The following is a 26,869-nucleotide window of genomic DNA, read 5'->3' on the forward strand; positions in this document are numbered from 1 at the left end:
ACATAAAAAAACAGCCAGCCTTTTTTCTCCCACACAAAATCTAATTTATAAAACCCGTATTTCACATGGTTTTATAGCAGCTATTTTATTTTTCAGCTCATCAGTGACTAAACCAGATAAAGCTAGTTTTATACACAGTAACAATTTGTACAATGCATCGAGGAAGGCATTATTATGGTTTTACTTACAGGAGAAAGGGAAGTGGCCAATTCACAGAGGCTGTAGCGCACGGATATGAATGGCAGTCTACCAAGGGGCAGGAACCTGGAGAACAGGGGGGGATTGTGCAGCACAGGTGAAATGAGGCTTCCTGAGGAAACCTGGAAGAGAAGGTTATGCTCGGGCTGCAGCCAAGGAGCCCCTGACTCCGCATTGCTTCTGCTATCGGGAACACAACAGGGAAGAGTCAGAATTTCCTTGCTTTGAATTCAGCAGGCATTTTGTCATCAAAATACCTCAAAATTTGACCCATCGTTAGCACACGTCTGTAACACCAAGGGAGTCTGGGAACCCTGTGCTTTGAAATAACACTCAATCCTCAAGGAAATCTGTCTTCATTGCCTATGCAGCCTGATTTTTTCAGCTCACACTTGAAATCTGAGGCCCTGCTATGCGACACCACGCTGTCAATAGCGTCTTCCACCCTCGCGCAGACAGGACATATTGCTAGGCAAGCGTCTCTCATTTTTCACAGCTACAGTCGTGTATGCATCAAGGCCGAGAGAGCCAGCTTAAAAGTACTGAAAGTACCTTTCGGGGGCGATTCCATACGTCGTCCTTGGAGCCCCTACCCCTGCTGAATCCGGTCACCACCTGCTGGGGTGCGACGCCCTGCACCTGATCGAGCTGGGGTGGCCAGGCAAGCAGCAACTGGAATATTGCCGGGGGGAATTGGACGGGTTCCTTCTCAACCATCCCTCCCCTCTTCTGCATAATTTAGAGGCAGCATATTTTGAAACAGCCCTAACCCTAACCTTTCTCTGCAGATATAATCAATTGCCCATCAATCTTGGGAGAAAGAAAACCCAAGACCGCCTTCTGCATGTTAATTGAATGTCTGGAGCGTACTGTGAGCAAAGCCAGCAGCATCTCTGATGAAATGTAACCCCATCCTCCTTCAGTCTGTGCTTGTCTCCCTACTTTTTGAGTAGTGGTATTGGCGCGTTAGGAGATTCTCAGCAGTTTATTTTTATAATGCAGGAATTTTATTTTATTTTATTTTTAAATGAAAGGTGGCTTTTTCCACATTACATAGGGAAAGCAAAAGCCATCAGAGATATGGCATGCAAATTCCTAAGAAAAAGGATTCTCTTTACAGCCAGATTTTTTTTTCTTGTTTGTTTTTTTCAGTCTTCCTTTTCTATGTCATATAGCAAAGCCAGAAGATAAATATTATCTTTTCTGCTCTTCTGGCACTAGCCCAGGCTCCTTCTTTCTGGCCTTTGATTAGGTCTTTGGCCTAATACAGCCTGATGACATAGCTCCAAATATTCCTTTAAGTCTCAAGAGAGTTTTCAGGGAGAAAAAGAAATCTGTCGCCCCTCACCTCTCAAAACCACAGGTCATATATCACTTCAGTTCTTCCAGGTAGATCAAGCCTTGGATAGAAACAAGTGTCAGGCTGCCAAACAGACTACTATTAGACCACAACAAACAAACAAGAAAGAAAACCAGGCTTTTACCAAAGTCAGCAGTAAAGCTGAGGGGCAGAAATGCTTTGATATTTTCATGAAACATTAACCTTCAAATATAATTACTACAGCGCACTGAAATTGCACCTGAAGGCTGCTCTGTTGGGGAGCACTGCGGTGAAACTGGCCTGCAGGGCAAGAACGTGGCAGGTAAACAAAAGTAGTATCTGTGCAGAGATAATGGGATATGGGTCAAAGCATAAAAAGCACAGCTTTAGGGGATGAAAGTGCTGTTACTGACAGGAGATTTTTGCCACTTTCCACATACCAGCAGAGGTGATGATGACTTGTTTGACATTGCATGAGCAGTGATCTTTGAAGACAGACAATACCAAAACATAAGCTGAGCATAAAAACAATGCTGTCCCCATTAAAATCGTCGTAAAGTTGAAATCATTGTAGTGTCCAAAAAAGTAATTAAGCTAGATTTACTCTGGACAGTTGAACGTCTACATTTGGCCTTGGGATCTGAGGTAAAAGGAGCAGATGTCTCAGTCTTTTCAAGATATCCAGTTCTATTTTGCAGATTCATGACTTAGGAGGAGACAAAAGATGATCATCCAAGATCTTCCATGGTTACAGGCTCCCTATATCCTGCCTGAACTATCTGGTACCTGCAGAATACAGAGGCTGAGACTGTGTGCTTTTCTTCTGAAAATACGATGGGGAGGAGAAAACAGGACAATGGCGGTGGTTTCTGGACCACTACGTCATTCAGTGTGATACTCATCATAACCAGAGCACCACCTCTGCAAATGAACCTTGGACCAGGCCACTGCTTCTATCACAGAGGGACTTCAGCTTGTAGCTGGGATGTTTGAGGATGTGGATGCAGCACAGGACAAATGAAGGAGTCACGAAATACTGACAGTGTGCAACCTCGAGCAGGTCACATTGCCTCCTGGACTCAGTTTCTCCCACTGCAAAGCAGAAGCAATGAGGCTTGCTAAAGATCCTTCCCAGATTACCCAGTGAATACTTTGCTGTGGAAACAGGAAGGCCACACAAATACACAGAACTGCTTTCAGTGTTTTAAACAGAACAAGAACAGCTTTCTCCAACACTCATCGAACTAAACATAAAAAAAATCAACTGTGGCTGAAGCCCTGAGCAAGGCCGTGAGGACAGCGTAGCATCCCTTTGGATTTATCCACATCATCTCAGAAATCTTCGTGCTCTGATGACTGTGATAATTTTATGCTTTAAGGACACTAATGCTTTAGTGAGAACTCAGCTCAGGGGATTTTAAAGCACTGTTGTTGTCTGCTTTCAGCTCTGCAGGGGCTCTTCTCACTTCAGATACGTGCATGACAAGACAGGGGTCAGCAGAAAAGGCTGGGACTCAGGAAAGTGCATGTCTTACCTAATTTCTCATTTCCACAGTTTGTAGAATACAATCATGAACAAAAATTTTGCTGCTGTGTTGATTTTCAGCTCCTGGCAAAGTGGTCACATCAGAAGGGAGGGAAATAATCTAGTAAATTCCTAAGTGGACGTCATTACATTGTAGTTTAGTATAAAGTAAAGGTAAGCCCCACAAATACTCCACTGGGGACATACTATTACAATCATCAGAGGCAGATAAACTTCATTCAGGATTGTTTTTGACCTGCTTGCCTAGCGCACATTTTGTATGGAGCTGCAGAAGCCAACCTTCACAGGACGCTGCGCTCTGAGTAACTCACTGCAAGGTGCAGATGACTTCCCAGGGCAAGTAGCACCCTCCAGAACATTGCCTGAGGTGGCACAAAAGCAGTCTGCTTTCAAGCCTTGTTTCCAGTGAGCAAATGATCCAGTCCATGTGACAATGTAGGTCCCATTTTCCTTAGCGTTTCTCTTGATTTTGAGCACATGGGAGAAACTGAAATAGCTGATATGGATAACAAATTATTTCCATCCCTGCGAAGGAGATGCAAATCGCTGTGTTCCCATGGCTCCAGCATAGTTTGCATGGTTGCATGCAGAACAGCTCTGACTGCTGTTCCTACTGTTTGGCTAGCCGATAGGCCCAGGTGGGCTTCCATCATGTATTTATTAACTAAAACATACAAATCCAACTACAGTTTTCTTTCTATATCTACTTCCAATAGTTCCCCCACCTGAAGCCCTGTTCTTTTCATTCCAGCCTGTAAGGTCATTCAGTTAATTTTGCAAGATGTTCTGGTCCTCCTGTGTTTGAAGATGGCTTCCAAAGTTGAGTCCTAAGCAGTCTCATTAGCATATTTGTGCTGTTCATGCCAAAGTCAAAATAAACGTTGAACAATCTCAGCACTGCAGTTCATGTTTCAGCACGATTTACTACTCTCCTTTTCAGACAGAATCTTACCTTCCAATCTGGTAGCAAACTTCTGATCTCCATTTTAAGCAACAGCATTCCACGTTATCCCATACTTGTCCAAAGCTCTGCTAGATAGATCTACTGCATATCCCTTACGCGGAAAGACCCCAAACTCCTAAAGAGATGTTGTCACCCCGTTCACAGAAACTCACAGTTTTTACTCACAGTCTCAATGTTTGATCCCAGACTTGCTTGTTGGGTTATGAATGTGTCACAGAAAAGGAGGTTACATGGTAAAGAACACAGTAAACCTTCAGAAATATGGTGCATGGAGGCTACAGACAACCACTACCATTTCTTTTACCTCTCAATTCCTGAAATTTCTTTCCTGAGTTCCAGAGGAAATGCCCAGTAAAAGGAGGAAGGCTGCACCCCTGGGACAAATGCTGTTACACTGGTTGGTCAGCTCTCCGGCCCAGCAAGCGTGCCTGGGAGTAGCTGGTTCATCCAAAAGAGCTTCTAAACAGAAATTTTCAAGCCCACTCAAAATTCCTCCCCAGTGATACAAAGCAGAGATTAAAGATTGCTGATGCTTTCCTTCCTGCCTGCAGCAGTGCAGTCTTTTATTTCACTTGCATTCTGAACTTCAGGACTGGGACTAAGATCTTCTGCGACCTTCACTTTCTCATCTCTGAAGAGCAAGAAAATTTTCCTTCTTCATAAGCTACTTACTCTGGCTAGCTCTGTGCACGAGCAGGGATTGAAATGCCCAGCATGGTTTGTCCAACTTAGGGCTCATCTGTGTTGAAATGAAGAAAGCTGGTTATTGTTGCTGTGCATGCACTCCTCATTTTAAGTTATTTACAACATCAATACACTACTGCATAGCTATTAATCACTAGCTAATTTTTCCTAATAAATATCAATTCTGAGAGACGAGCTTCTTAGACCAGTCTGAGGGTGGGAGGAGAGATTTGTTATTTAGCAACTCAGCATCTGCTTTGTCTGCCTTCTGCGTTCCCAGTACTTCAGCAAGACATAAATTAGAGGACAGTTTGTGTGGGAAGTCTATGTGGACTTTATTACAGTGACATATCTTGATGTGGTCTCAGAGAGGATGTGAGTAAATTAGCAGGGATGAGGCTTTCAGGAAAGATGAGCATTACTGACAGCAGTTCGAAGTGTACTGAATTGCAAATGTTATCCCTGAACCAGTCTGCTGATAACACTTGTAATTCTGTAGCATCTACACAAGTGTATTTGCCCAAGATACTCAACGTACCTGTTTTTCATGCTGATAAGGGAGCAGTGGTTAAAGAAACACTTGTAGCAATGAGCATATTCCTGTCATGCAGGCATAGGGTTTATTTATCAAATTCATTCCAAACTCATTCTAATAGGGGCCCTTCAGATAGTTGTGGCTCTTATGAGCCAAAACTATCTGCACTGGAAACCTGGAGAAATCAGAGAAGAATGGCCATACAGTCCGGTACCAGTGCGGTATATACTCAGACGCTCACTTACTAAACTATTAAGAGACCAAAACTAAATGAAAAACTGGAAGCTGCATGCGAAGTCTTGACAGTGATAACGCCAACCCTCAAGTGGAAGAATCACAGTTCGGCTGAAATCATAGCTCCAAGACTTCTGACTCACCAGATTTTCTCCCTCCAGCTGCTGGGGTGGCCCTTCCCATAAGAAAGGCAGCCAGCTTGCCACGAACTGGACTGGGACCAGTTTTAAGTTGAGCAGATTCAACACTGTTACACTCCTCCATGTTCACCATCAGCTGATGCAACACCTCCAGGCTGCCATTCGGACACATCCACCACAGCTGCCCTCATGACCAAGCGCATCCTGTCTTTGACCACAGACAACTGCAACTATCTTATTGGAAGGTATAACAACTTCACCACCAATATAGATTTTCTAATGATTTAATTGCATCCTGCTTTGCGTTTGTGGAGTCAGAACCCAAAGTACTGATTTGCTGATACCCTGAAGACTGTGGGGCAACAAGCCCTTTTACCTTTATGCCAACTAGTGTAATGAACATAATTGAAGCAAAAGCCATTTTAATTGTTTAGGACCAGGAAAAGGCGAGGCTAGCATTTCCCCTAAGCAGAAAGGTACGGGAGCACGGCATATATACCACAGGTTTGTCCCAGTGACAGAGAATAAACTTCTATCAGCAGAGCAACACAAACCTCAGTGTCTCCTATGGGCACAGCCTCACTTCTAAACTTGTCTTTGAAAACCACGTTCATTACCCACAAGCCAAGCCAAGCCAAGCCATGTGGGCTGGCTGCAGATGCCAGGGCGCAGGCTGGCAGCTGTGGCTGCCCAGCTTGTTCTCTCATACATCGAGTCCCACGCTAGGTTTCCAGTCACTTGGCTTTAGCACTGGTCAGGCCCAAGTTGAGGTGGGCTGCAGCCAGGACACGCTACAAGCGCTGCATTACAAGAGCTGCTACCTCTCAGTGTGGGAGGCCGGCTCAGAGCTGCTGGTGCAGGCAGTGGGAAGGTCTCCAGATGTTCCTGTCAGCTCATTTCTCTTTTAGGAAGCTCCCCTACTCCTCCTCTCAGCATCTCTGTGACTGACTGCAGCTTCTTCCTGCTGCAGGAGGTGGCTGAGGAGCGTGGCTGTGGGATGGGGGCAGCTGGCTGCCACCCGGCTCTGCCACCCAGCTCGTGCCTGACCTGGAGCAGCAGTAGTGCCAGCCCCTGAAGCTGGGCGACACGACACAAACACCTATGTAAGGCAGAGCTGAGTCTGCCACCCAGCCTCTCCTCGGATGACTGTAATTTACATGCAGGGTCCCAGCAATTACTGGCTAATGAGATAATTTTAGTAGTTTCTAATGACACTTGAAAAGCCACTGTCAGCACTGTAACTGTAAATGGCTCTTTTTTACCCGGGATTTCTGATCTCTGGGATAACTGATGCTTGCTCTCCACAGACTCCTCTAGTGCTGATACATTTTAGCAGCCAACACAGGAGCTCCTCTAACATTCAGCTTCTGTCCCTAACCAGAGCAGGAAATGCTTTGCATACAGGTGGGAGCACTGATGTTTGTGATATTATGCTAACCCTCTAGGGTACAGTCATCGTTGAGGGAAAAAAGAAAAAAAGTCTAGCCCTTCAGGAAAATTTCCTAGCAGCTGTCAGACCACCAACGCATTAGCAGAAGTCTCGTAAAAACATGTCAGCCGTGACTGAACAGAGCATTACTGTGCACGCAATAGGGAACTGCAAGGGGGACCACGTATACTGCCTCCTAGGTCTCTCTCTCTTTCCATTTTAGGAACACAGCTTATTCCAACAGCACAGTTGTCAAGTCAGCAGTTGGGGCAGATGGACTTTCCTTTTTCAACTCCATGTTTTGCCAAAGCCACAATCTGGAATCTGCCTGCAGGGAACTTATTCTTTCAAGAAAAAGAAAAAAATAAAATAATAATTAAAAAAAAAACAACAATGAACACACAACACAACACCAACATTATTGAGGGAGTAGCAATCTCTCTGCCCTTCAATCAACCCCGAAGGAGATGCTGTGTACTTTATCAGCTTTTTTAGCTTTGCTGGTTGCTGTGGCAATGCCTTTCTGAATGCGGCCCTGTAAAGCACAGATCACAGAATGGTTTGGGTTGGAAGGGACCTTAACGATCACCCAGTTCCAACCCCCTGCCATAGGCAGGGACGCCACCCACCAGATCAGGTTGCTTAGGGCCTCGTCCAACCTGGGCTTGAACACCTCCAGGGATGGGGCATCCACAACCTCTCTGGGCAACCTGTGCCAATGCCTCACCACCCTCTGAGTGAAATCTCTGAATGAGATCTTGGCATAGCAGGGAGCTACCGCTGAGTTTCCCAATGATGGAGAAAAATCTGAAAGGCAGTCTTCCACTTAAACCCAATTATGAGAGTTTTGATCAGGTCTAGGTTCTTCAGTGATTACTTATCCTGAAAAATATCCAACAACATATAACATTTGCAGCGGTTTCTGGTACTAACAAGGAAAAGGAAGTCACTCCTCTTTCACTGCCTTCCCACTGGGGAAATCCTGAAGAGTCCTTTGAAAGCGCTAAAGGAACTAGTGCACACTGAGATATTGCTGGAGAGCAAAGCTTTGAGCAGTGAAATGCAGACTGTTTAACCACACCTGACGGAAAGGGAAAAAAGCACACGCATCCTTAGGTACAAGTCTATGGGCTCAGTCCTATGTGGCCACAGGGGATGCCTGTCCCCGCATATTTCAGCTAAGTTGGAGGCAGAAGTTAATTCCTTGACTGATGAGAATGAAAGTACAGCCAGCACCTTTCTAAGGCCTTTACAAAACAGCTTTTTACTAGACATTCCTCGCTAGTGTCCCCTGTAAGGACAATTCCTCCTTACAGAGACAATGCTGGCTCTGCAAAATGATTTTCTGCACAGAAGTCAGCTGCTGAATGTGCACAGGGTGTCAGTCAGACTACCTGCCAGAGCAGGGGAACGGTGCCTGTGGTCCTGACAGGGAAGGCTTGGCCTCCAAGAAAGAAAGAAGAAAACAGCAGTCAGCAAATTTCACTTCCCCTCCTTCCCCAAACACTGTGTCGCAGGTCAGGGGAGGCTCACCCAAATGCCCAGCCAGGCAGCTTCCACACAGACTTTTCCATGGAGACAACACCAGCTTCTCCTGGTGGAAGCTGCTTCTCTGGATGCTGCCCCCCAGGCAGTGAATAGTCAGTGAATAGCTCTCCCCCATCTTGCTGAGGGCTCACAGAAGTGTCTTAATGTTTTTGGAGCTCCTGCCCTTGTGTTATCCATGCCATGCTCTTGTATATGGCATCTTGTTCAACCTCTTCCTTTCTACATCTCCCAAAATGAAGAACATTTCCTTCTACCTTGGCCAAGACACAGAACAGGTATAACATTTGAGTAGCACTAACGTGGACCCTCCAGCTAGGAGCTCTGCACAGGTCGTAGGCTATTTTGAGGCAACCATCTCCCAGGCAGGGATCTACCATAGACTTACTTTCTTCAGCCTTCTGCCCCCAACAGGTTTACTTTGCTCCTATAAATGCAAAGGCAACGCACCTGCACAGGCAGCATGCAGCCACCTCTGTGAGCCTTCCAGTGATGAACAGGTCACACGCCGGTATCGGATATACTCCCAGGAAGGACTGTCCCTACGTGACACCGCGTGCCGTGCGATACTCAGCACTTCTTTGGGCATTAACATAATTTCCTTGTAAATATAGCGGGCCCATAATTCTGAAAACTGATTTTCTCTCATGTGACTCTAAAGACCGGGACGATATAAAAGAGTAGTTAATTTAGGGAGGCAAGATGCAGCTCCCATCAATAAATCAGCCACTCCTATAGTAATAATTCATAAAGTGAGTTTCAGGTGGGGTCCAGGATGGACTCTGCCTGTTGATTGACTTACGTGAGCTAATTGTAGGGAGAGAAGCAACAAAGGGTGAGGTGAATGAATGCAGCTACAACTTAGTTGTAACTCTTCTTCCTTCACTGCATGCAGGACTTCCTCCTTGCCAAGCAAAATAGGAACTGCCCTCAACATCTGTATCCTGCTGCAAATAGAAGCCTAGACAGGGGAGAAAAGGGACGAGAAGCATCATTCTTCTCTCTGCTGATTACATTTCATTCTGCATTAGCTTTTATCATCACTCTGTCATCCTTCACTTATAGTGTCAACACTAGGTATTTGTACCTCAAAGTCCCCTTCTCCTTATTATTAATGTAATTGCCCTGAAGGTCATATTATAAAGCTGGAAGAACCTAAAGGGTGTGGGGAACCTCTATCCTGAGTGCCCTGCTCCTGCCAAGCTACATTGAAGCCTGCAGTATTGATAATAATTCCTCCCGACTTCAGCCAAAGCTGCTCTGCTACTGAGCTGGGCTGACTCAGTGTAATGAAAAGTGGGTTCAGGTCCACAGAACTCACATTTCCAGTTTCATCAGCAGGATTGTGTGTTCCCATAGAGCTTAGTAAGGACAAGGACAAGAACTGAGGGGTAGCCAGGCTTCACGTCTACAAGCAAGACATTTGATCCACCTCTACCAGCAAAAAGCAGGAATTTAATACATCTTCTGGAGACATGAGGATATTTAATCTGTGAAAGGAGAAAGGTGAAGGACAGCAACGTGAGATGGATTCTAGTATGAACAACGACTCTCTCCTCATGAGACTAATATCTCAGTGTAAGCAAATTGGTATTGCACCTGCTAATGGATTTAAGCAGCAGCTGCTGATTACTTAAAGCAGCAGCACACATTCTTACACACAGGAAATCAAAGGCTTTACACTTGCATCCTTTATGCAGGAGGAGTCTTGGAGGGGAGCTTCTCCAAAACAATTTCCCGGCTTTAGCAGGTGAACTACAGGAGTGCTGAGGACAGGCTTCAGAACCCTGCACATTTTATCCAAATGTCTAAAAATGGGAGAAAAATTTGCACATTCACATACAACTTTGTACAGTGAAAGTAAGGAGCACATCCAAAGTAAAGCAGAATTTAACATCCTCAGTAGGATACAACACTTCATTATCAGGTGCTTTGGACAGCCACAGAGAAGCCCAAAGCACTGAATGTATTTTCCTAGTGCCATCCTAGCCCTCACTTGTGCAGAGCTCCTGCTGCTCTCCCTCAGTTTCCTCCCTGCCTCACTAACACCACCCTCACGCTGCGCCTCCTTCCTCCCGGCCCTGCCTTTCCCTGCCCATCCCTCTTCCATTGAGATTTTTTGTCCCCTCCCCTCTCCCCATTCCAAAGCCAGGAGGGTAAACTTGATACTGAGACCTCTGTGCCCCACTAGGGCTCCATCATCCTACCCCTTGTCTCACCAACCTCTGCCTTGCCTGGTCACATCCTGGCAGCTGGGCCTGGCCTTCCCCCCCGACACTGCCTAGAGCTACCCCAAAAGAGCAGGAAACTCTCCTGGGCGAGTGCTGGCGAAATGGACGGGACACGGGTGTGGGAATTTACAGCTGCATCCATCTTCTTCAGAGATGTTGTTTGTGCTGCCCTCGTGCCCAGAAGCATCAGGCTCCCGCTGTTTTGGGTTCTGTACAAACACGCAGGAAGACAATCCTGGCATGGAAAACTTACAGCCTAAGCAAGAACAAGGCAGAACACGCAGGGGACTTGAACAGAACAAAGTAGAGGGCCAGGGTGGAGGTGCACAGTAACAACTAGAAGTTTGCTGTGTGTATTTTGCAGGCTTCAAAGCTGTGGAAAAAATAATAGCAGGTAAAATGAAAAAAAAAATCTTAGCAAGACATCCCTTTTATAGATTTTATATTCAATAAGAAAGGTTTTTTTGACTCACTATATACAAGATTCATTACATATATGAAAGGATAAATAAAAATTACTTAGAATCCAGCATTTTATGTTTGTTATGAAATAAATATTTCTCTGCATGTCCATACTTCAAACACTGCAGCTTTGGGCTGGTGCGTGAGAACCTGTAAAATAGGAATTGACCGAGCAAGAAAATTGGTCGCATTCAGTGGTCCAAATATGAGAGGCATAAACACATTAATTAATACCAGGTAGGTTTTTTCCACCACTTACTATTACACAAAAAAAATCCCCTGCCCCAAAGCAGCACCCAGCAATTCTCCATGTCTCCACAGCTTGTCGCTCTCTCACTCCACAACGCCAGACACCTCCCGGCACTTCAAGCTTCAGAAAGCGAGAGGTTGCCGGCGCGGGGAGGCAGCGCTCAGGACTGGCCACCCCATCAGAACATCCACGGAAACAGGAGAAAGGAATTATTCAGCCACGGACCCCCTCCGAGAGCTCCAGGTGTCAAATGCAGTCTGTCCCAAAACTTTAAGTTACACCACGTTTCCCTCCTCCCTCTTAAGTTACACAAAACACAAGAACAACCTGAGAGCAGAAAGAAGAGAATTTTAAATCAGGTAGGTTTACTGAGTCCAAACTGTTTAAAGTTAAAGTTTATTTGTATTCTTTGTAGGAATATCAATAAAAGACCTCAAATGTATCTATATCTGTACATATTACAAGAACCTTCAAAAATTATTCACAGAACAAAAATAAATCTTCTTTAGAACAAACCCAGGCAATGAAATGCAGAAATGGATCTCAGAGACCAAACAGTCCAGTGCTACTAGCATAAAAATACGGCTTGAAAAACAAGTTTATTACTTTTTAAGGTGTACTTTGTTGAAATAAAAAATAAATTATTTAGAGCTATCATTGCAAAACAGTTCTGTGTAGTAACACCCTTATTAAGGCCCTTGAGACAGAAAATCTATTTTTACAGGTAGGATTCCTGGCAGGCATGATCTGTAATGACATGCTCTTTCTCATGGGAGTTAACTTACTGTGGGGAAGGAAATACCTAAAAGCATTGGCCTAAATTTAACCCTTTTTGCTCTGTCACACTCGGCTGGATACCCGTGGCTGACCATGCTAATCACAGATTTTATTATTATTTACATTTAATGGTTCAACTCGGACAGGGATTGTTCTCCAGAAATGACATAGACATTTTCGCAGAACACAAACAGGATTCACACATACATGGTGACCTCAGCAGATAAATATTGCTGGCACACTCCGCAGGTGCTGCTGTAAAATTGATTGACTTCAATCACTGAGTTTTCAGATGAAGTTAAAAGCTGGTGGGTTAAAGCAAGCATTAAAACATGAAATTAATATATGATGTAAAAAAGACAAACCAAAGCGATTGCAAGAACATAAAATAAAATCCATTTCTTTGATGATTTATTAGATGGATACAGAATTTATTACTGGATACAGCTCAAATTCTCTAACTAGAAAACATACACATCCCTTTCTTTCCATGCTCTTCTGGATCCCCTGCTTAGAGTTATTCCCCTGGGGAGCAATGTTGCAAAATGTGTAGCTGTATGAATCTGTGCTTTTACACGTAGCATTTCCAACACACCAGGGATGTAATAGTTGGTACTTCCTGGATGTGAAATGTGCCTATTCCCCTTAAAAAAAAGATGTGAATTCCTTGAGCTGCAAGGAGGGGCATTTACGGGATACCATTCAAGACGGGGCTTCCTCAGTTACCTATCCCGCAGCACTCTGCAGACACCACACACAACGTGGCAAAAGGCCACAGTGCTACAAAACGCCGCTGCTTCCCTGCCCCGACACACCAGCCCCGAGCTTTTATGGAGAACCTGGAAGGCCGGGAGGCTTTGCGGTCTGGGGAGAGTCATCCTGGAACAGCACTGAGTAACGTGGCCAGCAAGAGCTGAGATGCCAGGAAGGGACAACATTTCTGTTGCGGACTTAGGAATATACGAGTATTACTCTGACAGGTTATTAATCTGTTTCCTGCACTACTTCAGCTGTTTCTAAATGATAGCAGCAGTTGCTTGCAATAGCATTAGCGCAGCCAGATGCTTTTGCTGAATGCATGAACCAAAACCTAAGGTCTATAACGCTTATCATCCAATTTTTTCCACTATTTTCTTTCATTGCTGCAGAAACCCACTGGCATTAGTCTTAATACAGACGAGATCAGGCCCACTTAGGGTTCTTGTTTGAAAACAGACAGACCTTTTGGCTGCCACGTGGCTTAGCACCACTTGAATTTTATCAGACTGGACAGAATAGAAGCTGGCATTTTCACATATTGTCGGCTTGAAGCAGCTTAAAATTTCTCTAGAAGGCTGCTTGGTGACAAACTAGGAGAGACAGCTGCCTGCTGAACTCAGGAGCATAATGTTTTGTACTGCAACTAATCAATTTTAGTCTTGCAGCATTTTGAGTCTGCAATCTTCACCTCCTTTTGGGTCAACAGGCAGCTTCTCTTCTGCACAAGGAGATAGAGGAGTATATTTTGAGGGTAGAAATTGAAATAAAAGAGAAACAACTGGCCTACCAACTAGCTGTGAGGATGATACCAATTGGTCAGACTCTTTCAGAACAGCAACTTTTCCCAGTCTAAATGCTTAAGAAATACATAGGAGTAGGTACATCACTCAGAATGATACAGCCCTGAAGAGCTCACTAAAACATATGAACCTTGGTTAAATTTCCCTCTAAAAAAATCTGCAGTGAAATGTTGCCCTGTTGCATTTCTCTGCAGAAACCAAAGGGGACTCCTTGTAGGCTTCAGCGTTGAGCCACACAGCGCAGCCAGTGGTCTCTGACGGACTACCAGGAAGCTGGGGAGCTCTGGTGAAATGTGTTTCCCAAATTAACGTTACACTAATGCTGCCAGCATGACATACCTGTATCTGCCTTGTTCTAGTCATTCTGTTCCTAGGACTGCTCGCTGTCATGTCTCAGTCGCAGAACACTCATACTATTTGCCCTGTGTACTTAATGACCAATACACGCGGCCATCTGTGAAGGCTACTTCAGGGAACAAATTGCCCAAGATGCAGCTGTGTAGTTAAGAACATAGCAAAGGGGAGATGCAAATCACACAAAAATGCTCAGCTAAAAGGGGGGTCGCAAAGGTTTCTTATAAAAGAGAGAGCTACTCACAAGTCTGCTTATTACACACCAAGAGTGCCTACGGCTGTGAAGCATGAAGGAGGAAGGAAAGGAGAAACTGAAAGGCACACTTTGAGGAAGAAAACAGAGGTCAGCAGTTACCCAGAGCTGGAAGACGATTTGGAAAGTATTGAGAAGAAATCACTACTGAGCAAATGCAGTGCACCACCCCGGGGGCGTCAAAGACAGTGCTGACTTGGCTACGACACGCCAAGAAGCAGAGCAGGATGCTGCTTGGCCTGTAGCACCAAGTCACATTTGAGCAGCCAGAGAGAGGCTTTGATCTGAAAGAACCAAGCACTAAAGATAAATCCCAACTCACTGCAGACAAGTCTCCTCTAGATGCAAACACCAGCCTTGTTAAGAGAGATCCATACACATTTTCCCCATCCATCCTACAGTGCAGGAGATGTGGTCTCTGTATTTATGCATAGTTAGTAACGTAACATACTTGTGTGACGATGTTTAACCAAAGCATCTGAACTCACAATAATCAAGGTATAACAGTTAACGTAGTGTGCTCTGTCACGAACTGAAATTTGCCCACAGAGGCAAGATCAATTCATTTGCAAACAACAAACAAACTTGACAACAGACACTGAACTTGGGTCCTCAGTATTGCCAATTGTTCATGTTCAAGGCAACATGGGTCCGTTTCAAGCGGTCATGGAATTGGATTAGAAATTGCTACATTTTTAATGTAGCACAATTTTAGAGATTCATAAATGAAGGCCAGAAAGGATAATGAGACATCAGCTCTGACCTTGTCCCTACCACAGGCTGCACAATTTCAGGCAGGTACCCCCATATTCATCTCATTAACTTGTTCCTAGTTGAAGCCTGAACTGTTTTTGCCAAACATATCCCACCTCAAGGCATCCTTTGGAGGTTTTGTCCCGTTTTTGACGTCAACATTTCCGATTTCCAAAACTTGTCTGAACAGTGAATCACATTCACTGTTATTAGTATATTCCTGAAAATTAAAACTTGAATTGCTGTTGCAAAACTTATATTTCCTTTCAGAGTTTAGGGGCTAGAGATGTATACCAACAAGTGAAAGCCAAGAGTGGCACACTACTACTTGCCTCTAGTATCTGGGACTTTAAAAGAACCTCGAACTAAATATTGGAACATTTGATAAAATCATGAGAATTGGCAATACTGTGCAATTTATTGTTAATCTTTTACTATTTGTCGATGTCACTATCTTCCATGAAAAGGGCACTTTGTAATTGCACTGACATACAGCCTGTAAATATGCTTCTGTGAAATGCAACTGAAAGTAATCACAGGTGAAAGTTCAGTCAAAACTCCTTAAGAAAAGATGGTGTGTACAAAACTTAAAAAAAAAAAAATCACCCTTAAAAGTATCCAGAGAAAGGCAAATTTCAGTGGAAATGGAAGATCTTTTAACAAAAATGTGCAGAAAGCATCTTTCATTGGAACTCGACAGGTTAAGCTAGTGGCTGAAATAGTGAAATTGAACAAAATAGAGTTAAAATAAAGAAATCTGCTAGGAAAATTGAAATTTTGCATACAGAAGTCTACTTTGCTGGGCATCGGCACCCTTTGGTTAGCTCTTTCCTCAGAGCATTAACCTGATTGTTCCTGATGGAGTGCAGAGGATGAATTCAGGATGCCGCTGCATGGTGCATAAAGTGAGGATTGGATAGAAATTAAAAATAATAAAAAAAAAAAAGGTATTTACAGGTTTGTAAATTCTCAAAACAGAAAATATAAACTGCATTAGAACTGGGGTAAAAAAAGACAGAATCCTACCTTGAAAACTGCAGATTCCCTCTGTCTTTTTGTTGGGGAGCCTGACTGTGTGCAAATGCAAGGAAACAAGCTCGCTGCTCCAAGTTTTTACCTTGTTTGGAAAGACTGACTTTTTTTTTTTTGCTGGAATCCTACCCAAGGTAGGTACAGGATCCGGCAAGAGTCAACTTCCTTGCTAAAATGTTTGCTATTGAGTTGGCATTCAGTTACAGAACAGCTAGAGAAGAGGGGAATAAAACCAGCAGATGAGTTTTCTTACAGAGTTCATTTCACTACTATTTCACTCCACTCATGTACTTGTATCGGTCAGCCTGATATATACAGCTGCTATCTAATGTAACCCACTGCTCAGCTCTCTCTCACCCACAACACACATGCACTCACACTCCCCTCTTCCCCCTCCAAGGACTGCAGTGCTTTCAACAAGAGAAAAAAAATAATAAAAATAGCAATAATTAAAAAAATCTACAGTATTCACTTCCTTTTGGTATATTACATCGGCATTTTCTGTACATGACCCAAGAGCTCCAGCTATTTACACAGTGATATGGAAGGACTTGTTCTCGGGAGCCCGATTCTCCTGGCCTTGCGTGGGGAATTAAAGCCCACCGTTCAGAGTTCTTTCTCTTTTCCTCTTTATTAGCAGCATTATGTAAACCTGTAAGGGGAAGGGGGCTATTTGGGGAGTTTCTCGAGTCTGCTCCCTCTTGCCCTTCTCCTGGGGAGATGGCCGGCAGCATCTGCCCAGTTAGCAGCTGCTGTTTTTGAATTCACCATTCTCCGTGATGGAAAGCTTGGTGGGGTTGGTGGGGGAGATGCCATTGCGGACTTGCATGCTGTAGCGCTCCTTCACTTGCGTCAGGGCACTCATCAGCCGCGTGTTGGCAGAGTCCAGGGACACGATCCGCTTCTCCTGCAACAAACACCCCACAAAGTCAGAGCTCCTTCACAAACAAAACACCTTTGCCCCACAAGCTTGCTTTATGGGGATTTTCCAGGCCCCAGGGCTGTGACAGTATCTTCGGATGGTTTCTAGGCAGAGGCAGCGTTGCTAACATTCTCTGGTACGATGGGATGTCTGCCTCTTTCTGTTTTCTTGGGGTAACGTGGCCCTGTGCACCGCAGGCTTTCCACGTGCCCATCCAGCCCTCCTGGCCTTTTTGCATGATGGAAGGTGAGGGTGAGTCAAAGTTACGCTGGTGAACTGGTGCAGTCACAGTGGCTTTATCCAGACAGCCTCCGACTGAGGCAGATGGGAATGGGATATTTTGCCATGGAAGGGGGAAGAGGGGGGCACGGGTGTTGGCGTTAATAACAATAGCCAATATTTCTTTTTAATACGTTAGAAAAACAGAAACAGGCAGCAGAAAATAAAAGTGGTGGAGGTTTCATCTGGCAGAGAAAAGTGCAGGTGGTATCTAATGGCCATTGTCTCTCTATTTTGGATGGAAATGTGCTCAGAATAAACTCATGGTACATCCGAAATTAAAAAATAATAATAAAAAAAGCAAATAATGGCAGCCTGCAGTCACCAGCAGGGGTGAGGGTGCAATAGCAACATAAAGAAGCAGCCAAAAGCTAAAACTAAGGGGTTACTTGAGGTGAAGGAGAAAGAGGGCAGTGTGGGTGGAGGGGAGATGCCATCGACAGAACACAAAGAACAAACACTGAACACACTGCTCCTAGACCCATTCCAGCTCAGAGGGGCTCCCGGGCTCTGCCGAATCCTGGGTTCCCACATTTTGATACTTCCAGCCTCCACTTTTAGCAAAAGTAGTCAGAAAGCTAAAGGATATACACTGAATTTTTTTAAAAATAAATAAAATTGAAAATCCGCCAACACAACCCAGCCTACTAACAGACCATCTGCACTGGGACTCAAGTGCTGGAGGGTCAAGCTGAAGAGTTGGTGGCACAATTAGAAATGGCAATTTTTGTCTTCCCTTTAAAAAAAATGCACACACAGTGGCAGCAGAGATGGCAGCAGGTAAATACACCCTTCGTGCTGCCAGCTGATTGGCTTTTTTTTCTCTGTGAAGGAAAAACAACTGATTACTCGACTGGAAAAAGCTGCATGCAGGAACTCTTCTTCCCAGTCCAGCCCATTGAGAAACAAAAGGGAAGAAAAACGATGTACAGAAGGCACAAACATTAAGGGACAGTTCAGGCAAACTGCTGAGGAGACAGAAGTGCTGCACCAGCCCCTTGAGGTTTTGATCCCAGCACATCAGCTGTAATCAAGTAATGCTGGCTTTTCTCAGTGGGCTTCCCCACAGGGGTAAATATGAGGGTGCAAAAACAAAGCAGAATTTAAGTACTGCTTGTGCTGCAGCCCTGGAGAGACCAAGCTCTGCGTAGCAGAGCAAACGGAGGAGGAGGCAGAAGTCAACAAACAGCGAGGCAGGCTACGGCCTGCCCTAGCACCTTCCCTGATCCAGTCAACATGAGCACGGAGAATCGACAAGGGAGGAGCTGAAGGCCTTAGCCTTTTCCCTCAAATAAATGGGGGGGGATAAGTGAAATGTGAAATAAATCCCACAAAAAAAAAAAAAACTGCCTTAGCAGAAATGTGTTCTTCAGCAAGTTAAAGCTCCTCCTCCTCGGGCTAAATTTTACCTGGAATACGTATTTCAAAATTATTTGTTTTTCTAAATAATCTATCTTTACAGTGAGTTAAAAATGAAAGGCTGGTTACGTTCGGGCACCGATGAGTGCTCGCTATACCAGCCTGCACAACAGCTGGGAATCTACACCTGGAAAGTACATCTTAAAAAGCATGAGCTCAGCAATTAGAGGCATCTTCTCACTCAGAGGAAAATACCATCTGCCCAACACATCTACCACAGGGGAACTGGGCACAGGGAGTGGCAGGAGCTGGAATGGGTAGGAGGGCAGTGCTCTGGGCCAGGACTGGGTGCTGCTCAGCTAGAGAACTGATTGGGTTTACTTGCCTGTTTGAATTATCTCATCCCCATTTATGACCTGTAATTTAACACAGCGGAGATGTCACTTGCAATAGCAGCTGGGCTAATACTCTTTGCAGCTCCAAGGAGAGAGCTCTGCCAGACCTCCCCTGCTTGGCCGGGGACGCTCAGAGGCAGCTCGGAGGCAGCCTCCGGCACCGCTGCGCACACCGGGCACTGCCCAGAGCCAGTGCCAATGGCGCGTATCCTGAGGACAAGGCTGTGCATTGGTGTAGCGTTGGATGCTGCACCTGGACACAAGGCTAAAGAGCAAATGCTGAAAAGCATCTCGTGGTGATGTAACTAAGCAGAAGCAGCCTGGGTTACTGCTGTTTCCTAGCAGGCACTCCTCTCAAACAGGTGTGATAAGCCAGGTTCCAACTCCACTCCATAAAGACCTTTTCTTATCCAGCCACTGCTATATTCCCTTGCTAAATGAATCACAGACTAAGAAAAAAATCTTTCAAGTGTGACTTCGAGGGATTGCTACATAACTCAGAAAACACTAGGGCTCCTCTGGCGTCTGTTCTGAATCTCACTGGTTTCCTCTTCCGTGCAGGTACCCATGAAAGGGCCAATAACTACCTTTCAGCCCTCCCCGTGAGCTGGTTGAGAGTGAAGCAGTCAAGGTTTGCTGACGACCTCACTTGCTCAAGAAACTAACAGCACTTCAGAAGAAAAAAAGCATCAGATTATAAGAGGAATCATTAATGCTACAGTTTTGCTACAGTCTTTGCAACGATTTTCACTGCAAGCGATAAATTAAGCATGATTTGATTAAGTGGGATCAAGGGGCACACCTCTCCAGCCCAGAGGGTTTGAAGCCTTCAGAAGTCAGCAGCTGTCCCTTCCGCCAGCTGGTGACGCTGACAGACCTGGCTGGGCCACCCTCCGGCTTGCTGGTCTGTGACCAAGGCTGAGAGCCCGCTGGCACAGAGATAGAACAAAGGGAAGGGCAAGTTTCTTATTCAAGTCACAATCTCGCAAATCCTCCCCTCCAAAATAAATTTTCATGTGTTTGCTCAGTGTCCCTTTCACCTTCTTGAGGCGGATGAAAAAGGCATCGCCTCCTGGAAAAAAGAGGTGGCTGTTCGGATGAGCTGCCGTCCATCAGTTCTAACAACGAGGTGTCCTGGCTGTGGGTTCTCCAAAAAGTGGCCTAACACGTTCAATTTCTACTCCAGCTTCCACCTGTCATACTGCCTGATCAGACTGGAGTGTGCTGTACCGTTCCCCCGCTGTGATTAAAAAATGAAGTGACCAGCTACATTCCTGTTCACTCTCCTGCACTGCACTCTCCCCTTTACATTTTGAGTGCAAGTCCTCACAGAAAGGATTTCATGTGGAGTGCATCTTAGGAAGGGCAATTACACCAGCGTCTTTGTGTACAACATCTTGCACAATAGCTAGGAAATATATGTGGTCTAATTCCAGTAGGATTTTCTTTGTATTCTATGAGCTCAGATAACAGAAGTGCAGTGCTATTCTACGCAAGTGACTTATTCAGATTAGATAGTATGGATCTAAAAATCCATCCCTCATCATTTCTGAAGAAAGGACTGTCGGAAAATGAGCAGGGGCAGCAGACAAAATGTAGAACTTTTCAGATTATCAAAAAGAAATCTGCTAAAAAATATGCTTCTAACATCTCCAGGCCTTTAAAAATATTTTTTTTTCCACATTGTATTTTCCCTGCAGTTCCATGCAAGCTCAAACGTTTCTATTACTGCTGTCCATTCAGCAGGAAAAAATGGCCAGGGGATGCCCTTCTGTGCTCACTTACGCCTATGTTCAAAAGACACCGGTAGCATCTTTAACAATATTCAGCTGAGGCTTTTATTTCCCCCACTGTACATAAAGGGAAAGAACTTTCTGAAACAACTGGGGTCATTCCTGAAACTGGTAATCTAAAAGATTATCTCTTACTAACATTTACGGTTGGAACTATTGAAAAGCCCAGAAGCAGGAAAGATGTCCTCCAACTGCAAATATCCCAAACGTGATGTGGCAGGCAGACACCAAACCAGTCTCTGGTTCTGCTGTACAAGCTTTGCTCTCTGGGATCAGCACAGACACAGAAGAAAAGCTGAAATGATCCCACACAATACACCCACATGCATTGCCCACTGGGTCCCACTTCCCCAAGCTAACTTGTGTTGACTGAGACAAGCACCGCGGGTTTGTGGCGAAGGGGGCATTTCTCCAAGACTGACGTGGACAGTCAGATGGGGTGAAATGCCACGTACGAGGTTACACTGGGCAATGCTCCACTGCAAGCATTCTCTTTTCTTGACTGGAACGTTCAAAGCCGTGCTTTTAGCTCGCATAGCTGAGATGCATGCACATGGCAATTAAACTATGCTGGTATGAAGCACAGCTTTTCCAGAGTTCCCAGGCCCACACTTGGAACAATGTCTACACAAAGCACCACTATTGATTTGCCCCCCTGGGATCTCATGAAGTAGAAGAGGTTTTGGAGAAGCAGTCAGTCCCGTGATCTGCTGCCAGGCCTTCTCAAAGCCTGGCGTTAGACAGCACAGTCTTTATTAATTAAAAACCCAATTCTCTCCTAGAAGGCAGTAAGTCACATGTGCAACACCACGGGCCAATACTGGCTTGGGAGCTAGATAACAACGCTGGGGCAGGAGGATAGGAGAACATAATGGGTTCTATGCACAGAACACTTGGTTCTTGGAGATCCTAAGGCTCCTTACCTGTGCATCAATAATTTTCTGCTTTGCATCGATGACAGCTTGCATCTCTGCGTGATCCTTCTTCAGCTCCTCTTCAACTGCCATGAGTCTGGTGCACAAAAAGAGGTACAAATTAGGACAGGTCAGTACTACTCCAGAGTGTTGAAGGTTCTCTGCCTTGCTGGATTTGACTTCTCTGCTTGTCCTGGCTCTGCAGAAGAATTCTGCTGCACTCTGAAAGGCTTATTTCTCCATCTGACACTCCCAATTGGCTAACATTATTATTCTCAAAATGGACATTGCCAAAAATGCAACTGCTCTGGAGCATACTGCCTGAAGAACAGATTCCAAACAAAGCAAAGAGACCAGCTGTAAGTACAGCAAAGACCAGAGTCAAAAATTCCTAATTCTTTTCCTCCACTCTGTTGGCAATCTGAGGTGAGTTTCCACACCTGTATCTCAGTTTTTCCTTTTTCCAAGGAAGGATGATGTCATTCCAGACGTCGAGACGCTCACACAACTACCTTCTTCAGTGTCAAAGACAGCACATGCTTCTTGTCCTAACAGTGCCAAACTTTCAGAGGCCTTACCTGCTGATAATACTTTTCATCTGGCTGTCCTTCTCCTCCTGTTGCCTGCGCAGTCTCTCCTCACTGTCTTCCAGCCTGGACTTGTACTCCATCAGCAGCTTCTGCATTTGCTGCTCTTGCACTAGGAGTCGCCGCTCATACTCCTCCAGCCGGCGACTCGACACCTTCAGGCGCTCCTTCAGCTTCGCTATCTCTTGTTCATACTGCAGGTGGGAAGGAAGAAGGAAAGAAGGAACAGATCACGTCATTATAATTTTCTGATGTTTAGAGGCAACACTTCTTTCATTAAAATACATTAACAGAAGTAAAGGAAATGACAATCAAGTCGCTGTGACAAAGGACTATGTAGAGCTCTCACTGAGCATTAGGCTGTTCCCACACTGTGAGATGTCATTCTGTAGCACAGTCTAAGCACTCTGATGGCTCTGACATGGCTCCTCAGTCCTGGCTGGCAACATCTGCAGTTATTCCAGACTCGAGGAGCTCACAGACAAAAGCTGCTAACAGTAGAAACATCCTGGGGTGACCAAACATGGAAAAGGAGCCACTACAGCACCACTACAGCACCCAAATGACTCATTCTTCAGGACCATGCCATGAAACCACCGCCTTCAGCTGGGACATCATTCACTGCACGTTTAGTTGGCTGAGGATTTGTTCTCCACTTACTGTCTCCACAGACAATCGTTTTTGCAATAGTGGAACACAACACCTTCCACTTCATTTTGGGTTCATTCACCTTTCCTAAATCCTATGTTCCCGTTTCTTGTCCACCACAGGTTCTCCTCCTCTCTTTCCCTTCCCTCTCAAAATACCAAACCTCTTACTAAATCTCATCACCGCAGCAGCATATACATGTGACTGTATTTGGAAAAATTCTAATTTTCCAAAATCTTGAAAATAAATATGTTTTTAAAAGTCATCTCTCAGATGATCAGGGACATTTCTGTGTAGTCCAGAAACACTGCACCATCTCGATGACTGGCATATGCCTCAGGTGAAGCCCAAGATAAAATCTGAACGCAACTACTGATGAAGACTGAATTGCACTTATAGAGCCATGCGCAATCACTTAGCATATCCTAAACCACACTCAGTTGGGTTTAACAACTGTGATTTTTTTTTAATGGAGTTTCATCATGACTAAAAAAAACGCAAGCATTAAAAAAACAGCAGTATAACATAGCTATAATGTCATCGTAAAAAATAATGACTTGAGGAGGATCTCATACGCTTAGGCAGTGTGACTCACGATGCACGTAAATGCCAAACATCAGCCTGTTGTCTCTAAGCCCTCAGCTATGTCAGTTTGCATCCACCTGACATGCTACAGCCTGTAAGTGTGTCAATCTACAGTATGGCACGCTGTGCTCCAGCTACACGTGACAGCATGTACAGCAGGAAGCTGTGCCAATGCAACCTGTGTTTGAAAGCACGACTCTGGCACAGCAGCACCTGGAGGCCGTTCTGAACCCAGCCATGGGATGGACAGGACTGGCCAGCAGCCCTCGAGTCTGCTGTATACAGAATAAAATCTACCTTCTCAGCATGCTTGACTTCATCTGGATTCTGCTCTGCATCCTCCTCGACTTCTTCATACTGCCCGTTGTTGAGAACCCACGCAGCTGTCCTCTCCACTGGTGACATTGTGGCAGAGTCCACAGGCGACTGAACCTGGAACAGAGACATTTATAAGCATTTTTCAATGAAATTACACACAAATCAGCTCTGAAATAATTCATTTGGAGGAGAAAAATTCCCATGGAACTGTTGGTCTCCAAAGCCCCCCCAAACCTTTCTTGCAGAGAGGCTTCATCCTCCCTTGACTTTAGGTACACAGCATTTACGTGAGTCCCTCTAAAATCACTGCACTTGAGATTTTTTTTTCCCTCTTTGTCTAAGTGAACATCTCTCTGGAAAAAAAAAGCTGTTTCCAAATCCCATTCACATCCACCTTCCCCCTTTGCCAGACTTTCAGTAAGGCTTCCTCAACCTGAGGTTTCTCCCTCAGAGAACAGAGCAACGAAGCTTTGCGTGCAGCCGGTTCAGGTGAGACACCTCGGTTGTGCTGGGGGGCTGGGGAGCTCGAGAGCAGCTTTCTCAGCCAGGCTGCAGACAGGAATTTGCCATGGAGCAGGAGGCTGCATGGCTTGGATAGGAGACAACAGAGAAGTACTTAAGAAGTGCCAAGAGGTGTAATGTTATCACCATAATGCCTATCACATTTCCATGGTTTATTGTAGCATATGCACCCAGTCAAGGCTGTGAAAGGAAATCAGGGCCAGCAGTGCTTACCAGGAGAACTGTAAAACACAATGAGAGGCTATCCTCCTTAAGGGAATCCGAAAAGGAAGCCGAGAAGAGAAACCCGAAACTCTCCACCCGGCTGGGGGAAACATGTCTTGGTACAAATTCCAAGCAGTTCTCATGGACAAAGACAAGTTTATAAGCACAGAAATTAGCATAACAACTCCTGAAAGAGCAACGCTGTCCGAAAGTTTTCAAGAAATGCAAAAGATCAATGTTTTCCTCATCCATGGCTTTGCTTTGCACTCAGGCAGCTCTTCAGCAGACTGCTTCGTGTCAGCACTGTAGGCAAGTGAAAGGTGCTCTGTGGCAGTGATTTTGAAAGTCAAAGCCTCAGGGAGGGGCTCTTCATCAGGGAGTAACTGCTTCTGAAGAGGAGTCGGTGAGGGATGCTGTCATCCTCCATTTGGGGTGCTTTTGCACGTCCTGCAGCAGCTGCAGCGGCTCCCCTGCCCTGAGGCCTCCAGCTCTGGGAAGGGCCTTAGCAAGGAGATATGAACACAAAGGAAAGGAGGAGGAATTGGGGAAAAACGCATGGTTTTAGGCAGAGGCTTTAGCCTGGGAGGGAAGGCTCCACGGCAGCAAGGCTAACAGCCCCTTTCAGCTGCAGTGTGACAGCTCGGCCAGGCTCCTTCGGTGAGACTTCTCTCGGCAGCTGTGGGAAGGGACGCCCCAAACGGTGCGGGGCTCTGCCACCGACAGGCTCTCCTCCGAGGCAAGGACTTCGGCGCTGGGAATTGCCCTGCAACAGACCGCTGGGCCCCAGCGAACCTCCCCAAACCACCTTTGAGCTGCAGCACCGAGTGCTTTCAGCAGCCACGCTCAGAAAGCTCACGAAGACCAAGAGGATGGCAAGTACTTAGGATGCCAAAGGTTTATGATTTACTCTAATAGAGAAGAAAAAAGAAACGCCTGCTAGGAACATGTATTAATTCCCCTCTTTGCCTCCCTTCCAGAGGAACACACTGACATTTCTGTTCCCACCTACCTACTAAATGGAAATGGAAGGCAAAAGCTGACCTCTCCCAGCGAACAAAGGGCCTCACTCTGCATTCAGAAACAAATGGGACTTGTGGAGAACAGAGTCTAATAATTATAACGCCCACAAAGCATGCCTAGAAAGAACATGCCCAACTTCTCTCTCCCGCTTTCTTTTTTTTAAAATAAAAGCAGAATTCCACAACACGATTTGCAATTAAAAGGACGCAATGGAATTTGCTTCAAAAAAAAAATTTTGGCCACTCAATTTGGCACAACTCAAGACATTCTCAAGGGTGTGGGGAAGGAAAGAACAAATTGATTTCTCTACAGTGGGAGCAAGCACTCTAATGAAGCCAGTGAAAACAATTAGCATGGGAAGGAGAGTGGAAAAATAAGGAGACGCACGCTGCATACAAGAGAGGGGGAGGAGAGTGCCTTTGAGCCAGTCTCCCCAGGTACCTGATTTACTTGGGCAGCTGCGTAGTCAGCAGTGGAAGGACGAACAGACCGAGAGGGAGGCGTCAAGCAGGGGACGGAGTGTTTCTTGTAAATACAGAGGGCAGAAGCCACCCATGCAAGGTGTATGCGTGAAGGCTGGGGACGACACCTGTATGTTCTTCCTGCTCCTTCCTCATCCTGACACCCCCAAGGCAAAGCCTCTCCGTGTATCTGTCCAGGCCCTTCCCTCTAACAAGCCCTGAGGAAAGGCCCCAGCTCCCCGGCGCTTTCGGCTAGGACACAGGGCCGTACCACAAACCACAGCAGATCAGCCAATCCAGATGCACGCAGGGGCCCTGAAAGCAGCAAAGGAGGCTGCCTTGTTACCTGCATCCAAAACTCCTACCATCTCTGCACTAGGTTTAGCTGTAATCCAATATGCTTTACCTATCAACCCTTCCATGCCCAAATGCAAAACACATGCTCAAAAGGAGGACGCAAACACACGCACTTCAAATAACATGCAATTACATTTTTGGTATTATTAACTTGGCATAACAGCCTTTGCTTTGTGATTCAGTGCTTCTGATCTCCTTGTGCTGTAATGAACGCCAGGTATCAAAGTAGTTTTGAAGC

At 45.3% G+C, this 26,869-nt stretch overlaps 1 protein-coding gene across 16 annotated transcripts in view; it reads right to left on the reverse strand.

The window, feature by feature from the left end:
* Positions 1–11,919: 11,919 nt before the first annotated feature.
* Positions 11,920–26,869, reverse strand: part of RASAL2 (RAS protein activator like 2) — a 178,100-nt gene continuing 163,150 nt past the window's right edge. For 11 of the 16 annotated variants that reach the window (XM_083845870.1, XM_083845880.1, XM_083845868.1 and 8 more), the window contains 5 exons: positions 24,047–24,181; positions 22,508–22,710; positions 21,939–22,026; positions 19,213–19,243; positions 11,920–17,174 (listed from right to left, as the gene is read on the reverse strand). In XM_083845870.1, the coding sequence (XP_083701996.1) occupies positions 17,032–17,174; positions 19,213–19,243; positions 21,939–22,026; positions 22,508–22,710; positions 24,047–24,181 (600 nt within the window). In that variant the 3' untranslated portion in view covers positions 11,920–17,031. The remainder of the gene's footprint in view (positions 17,175–19,212; positions 19,244–21,938; positions 22,027–22,507; positions 22,711–24,046; positions 24,182–26,869) is intronic. The other 5 variants (XM_083845881.1, XM_083845879.1, XM_083845869.1 and 2 more) reach the window with 1 other exon arrangement.

This window comes from Anser anser (assembly GCF_964211835.1).
Source record: "Anser anser genome assembly, chromosome: 8".
In the NCBI taxonomy this organism is placed as follows: domain Eukaryota; kingdom Metazoa; phylum Chordata; class Aves; order Anseriformes; family Anatidae; genus Anser; species Anser anser.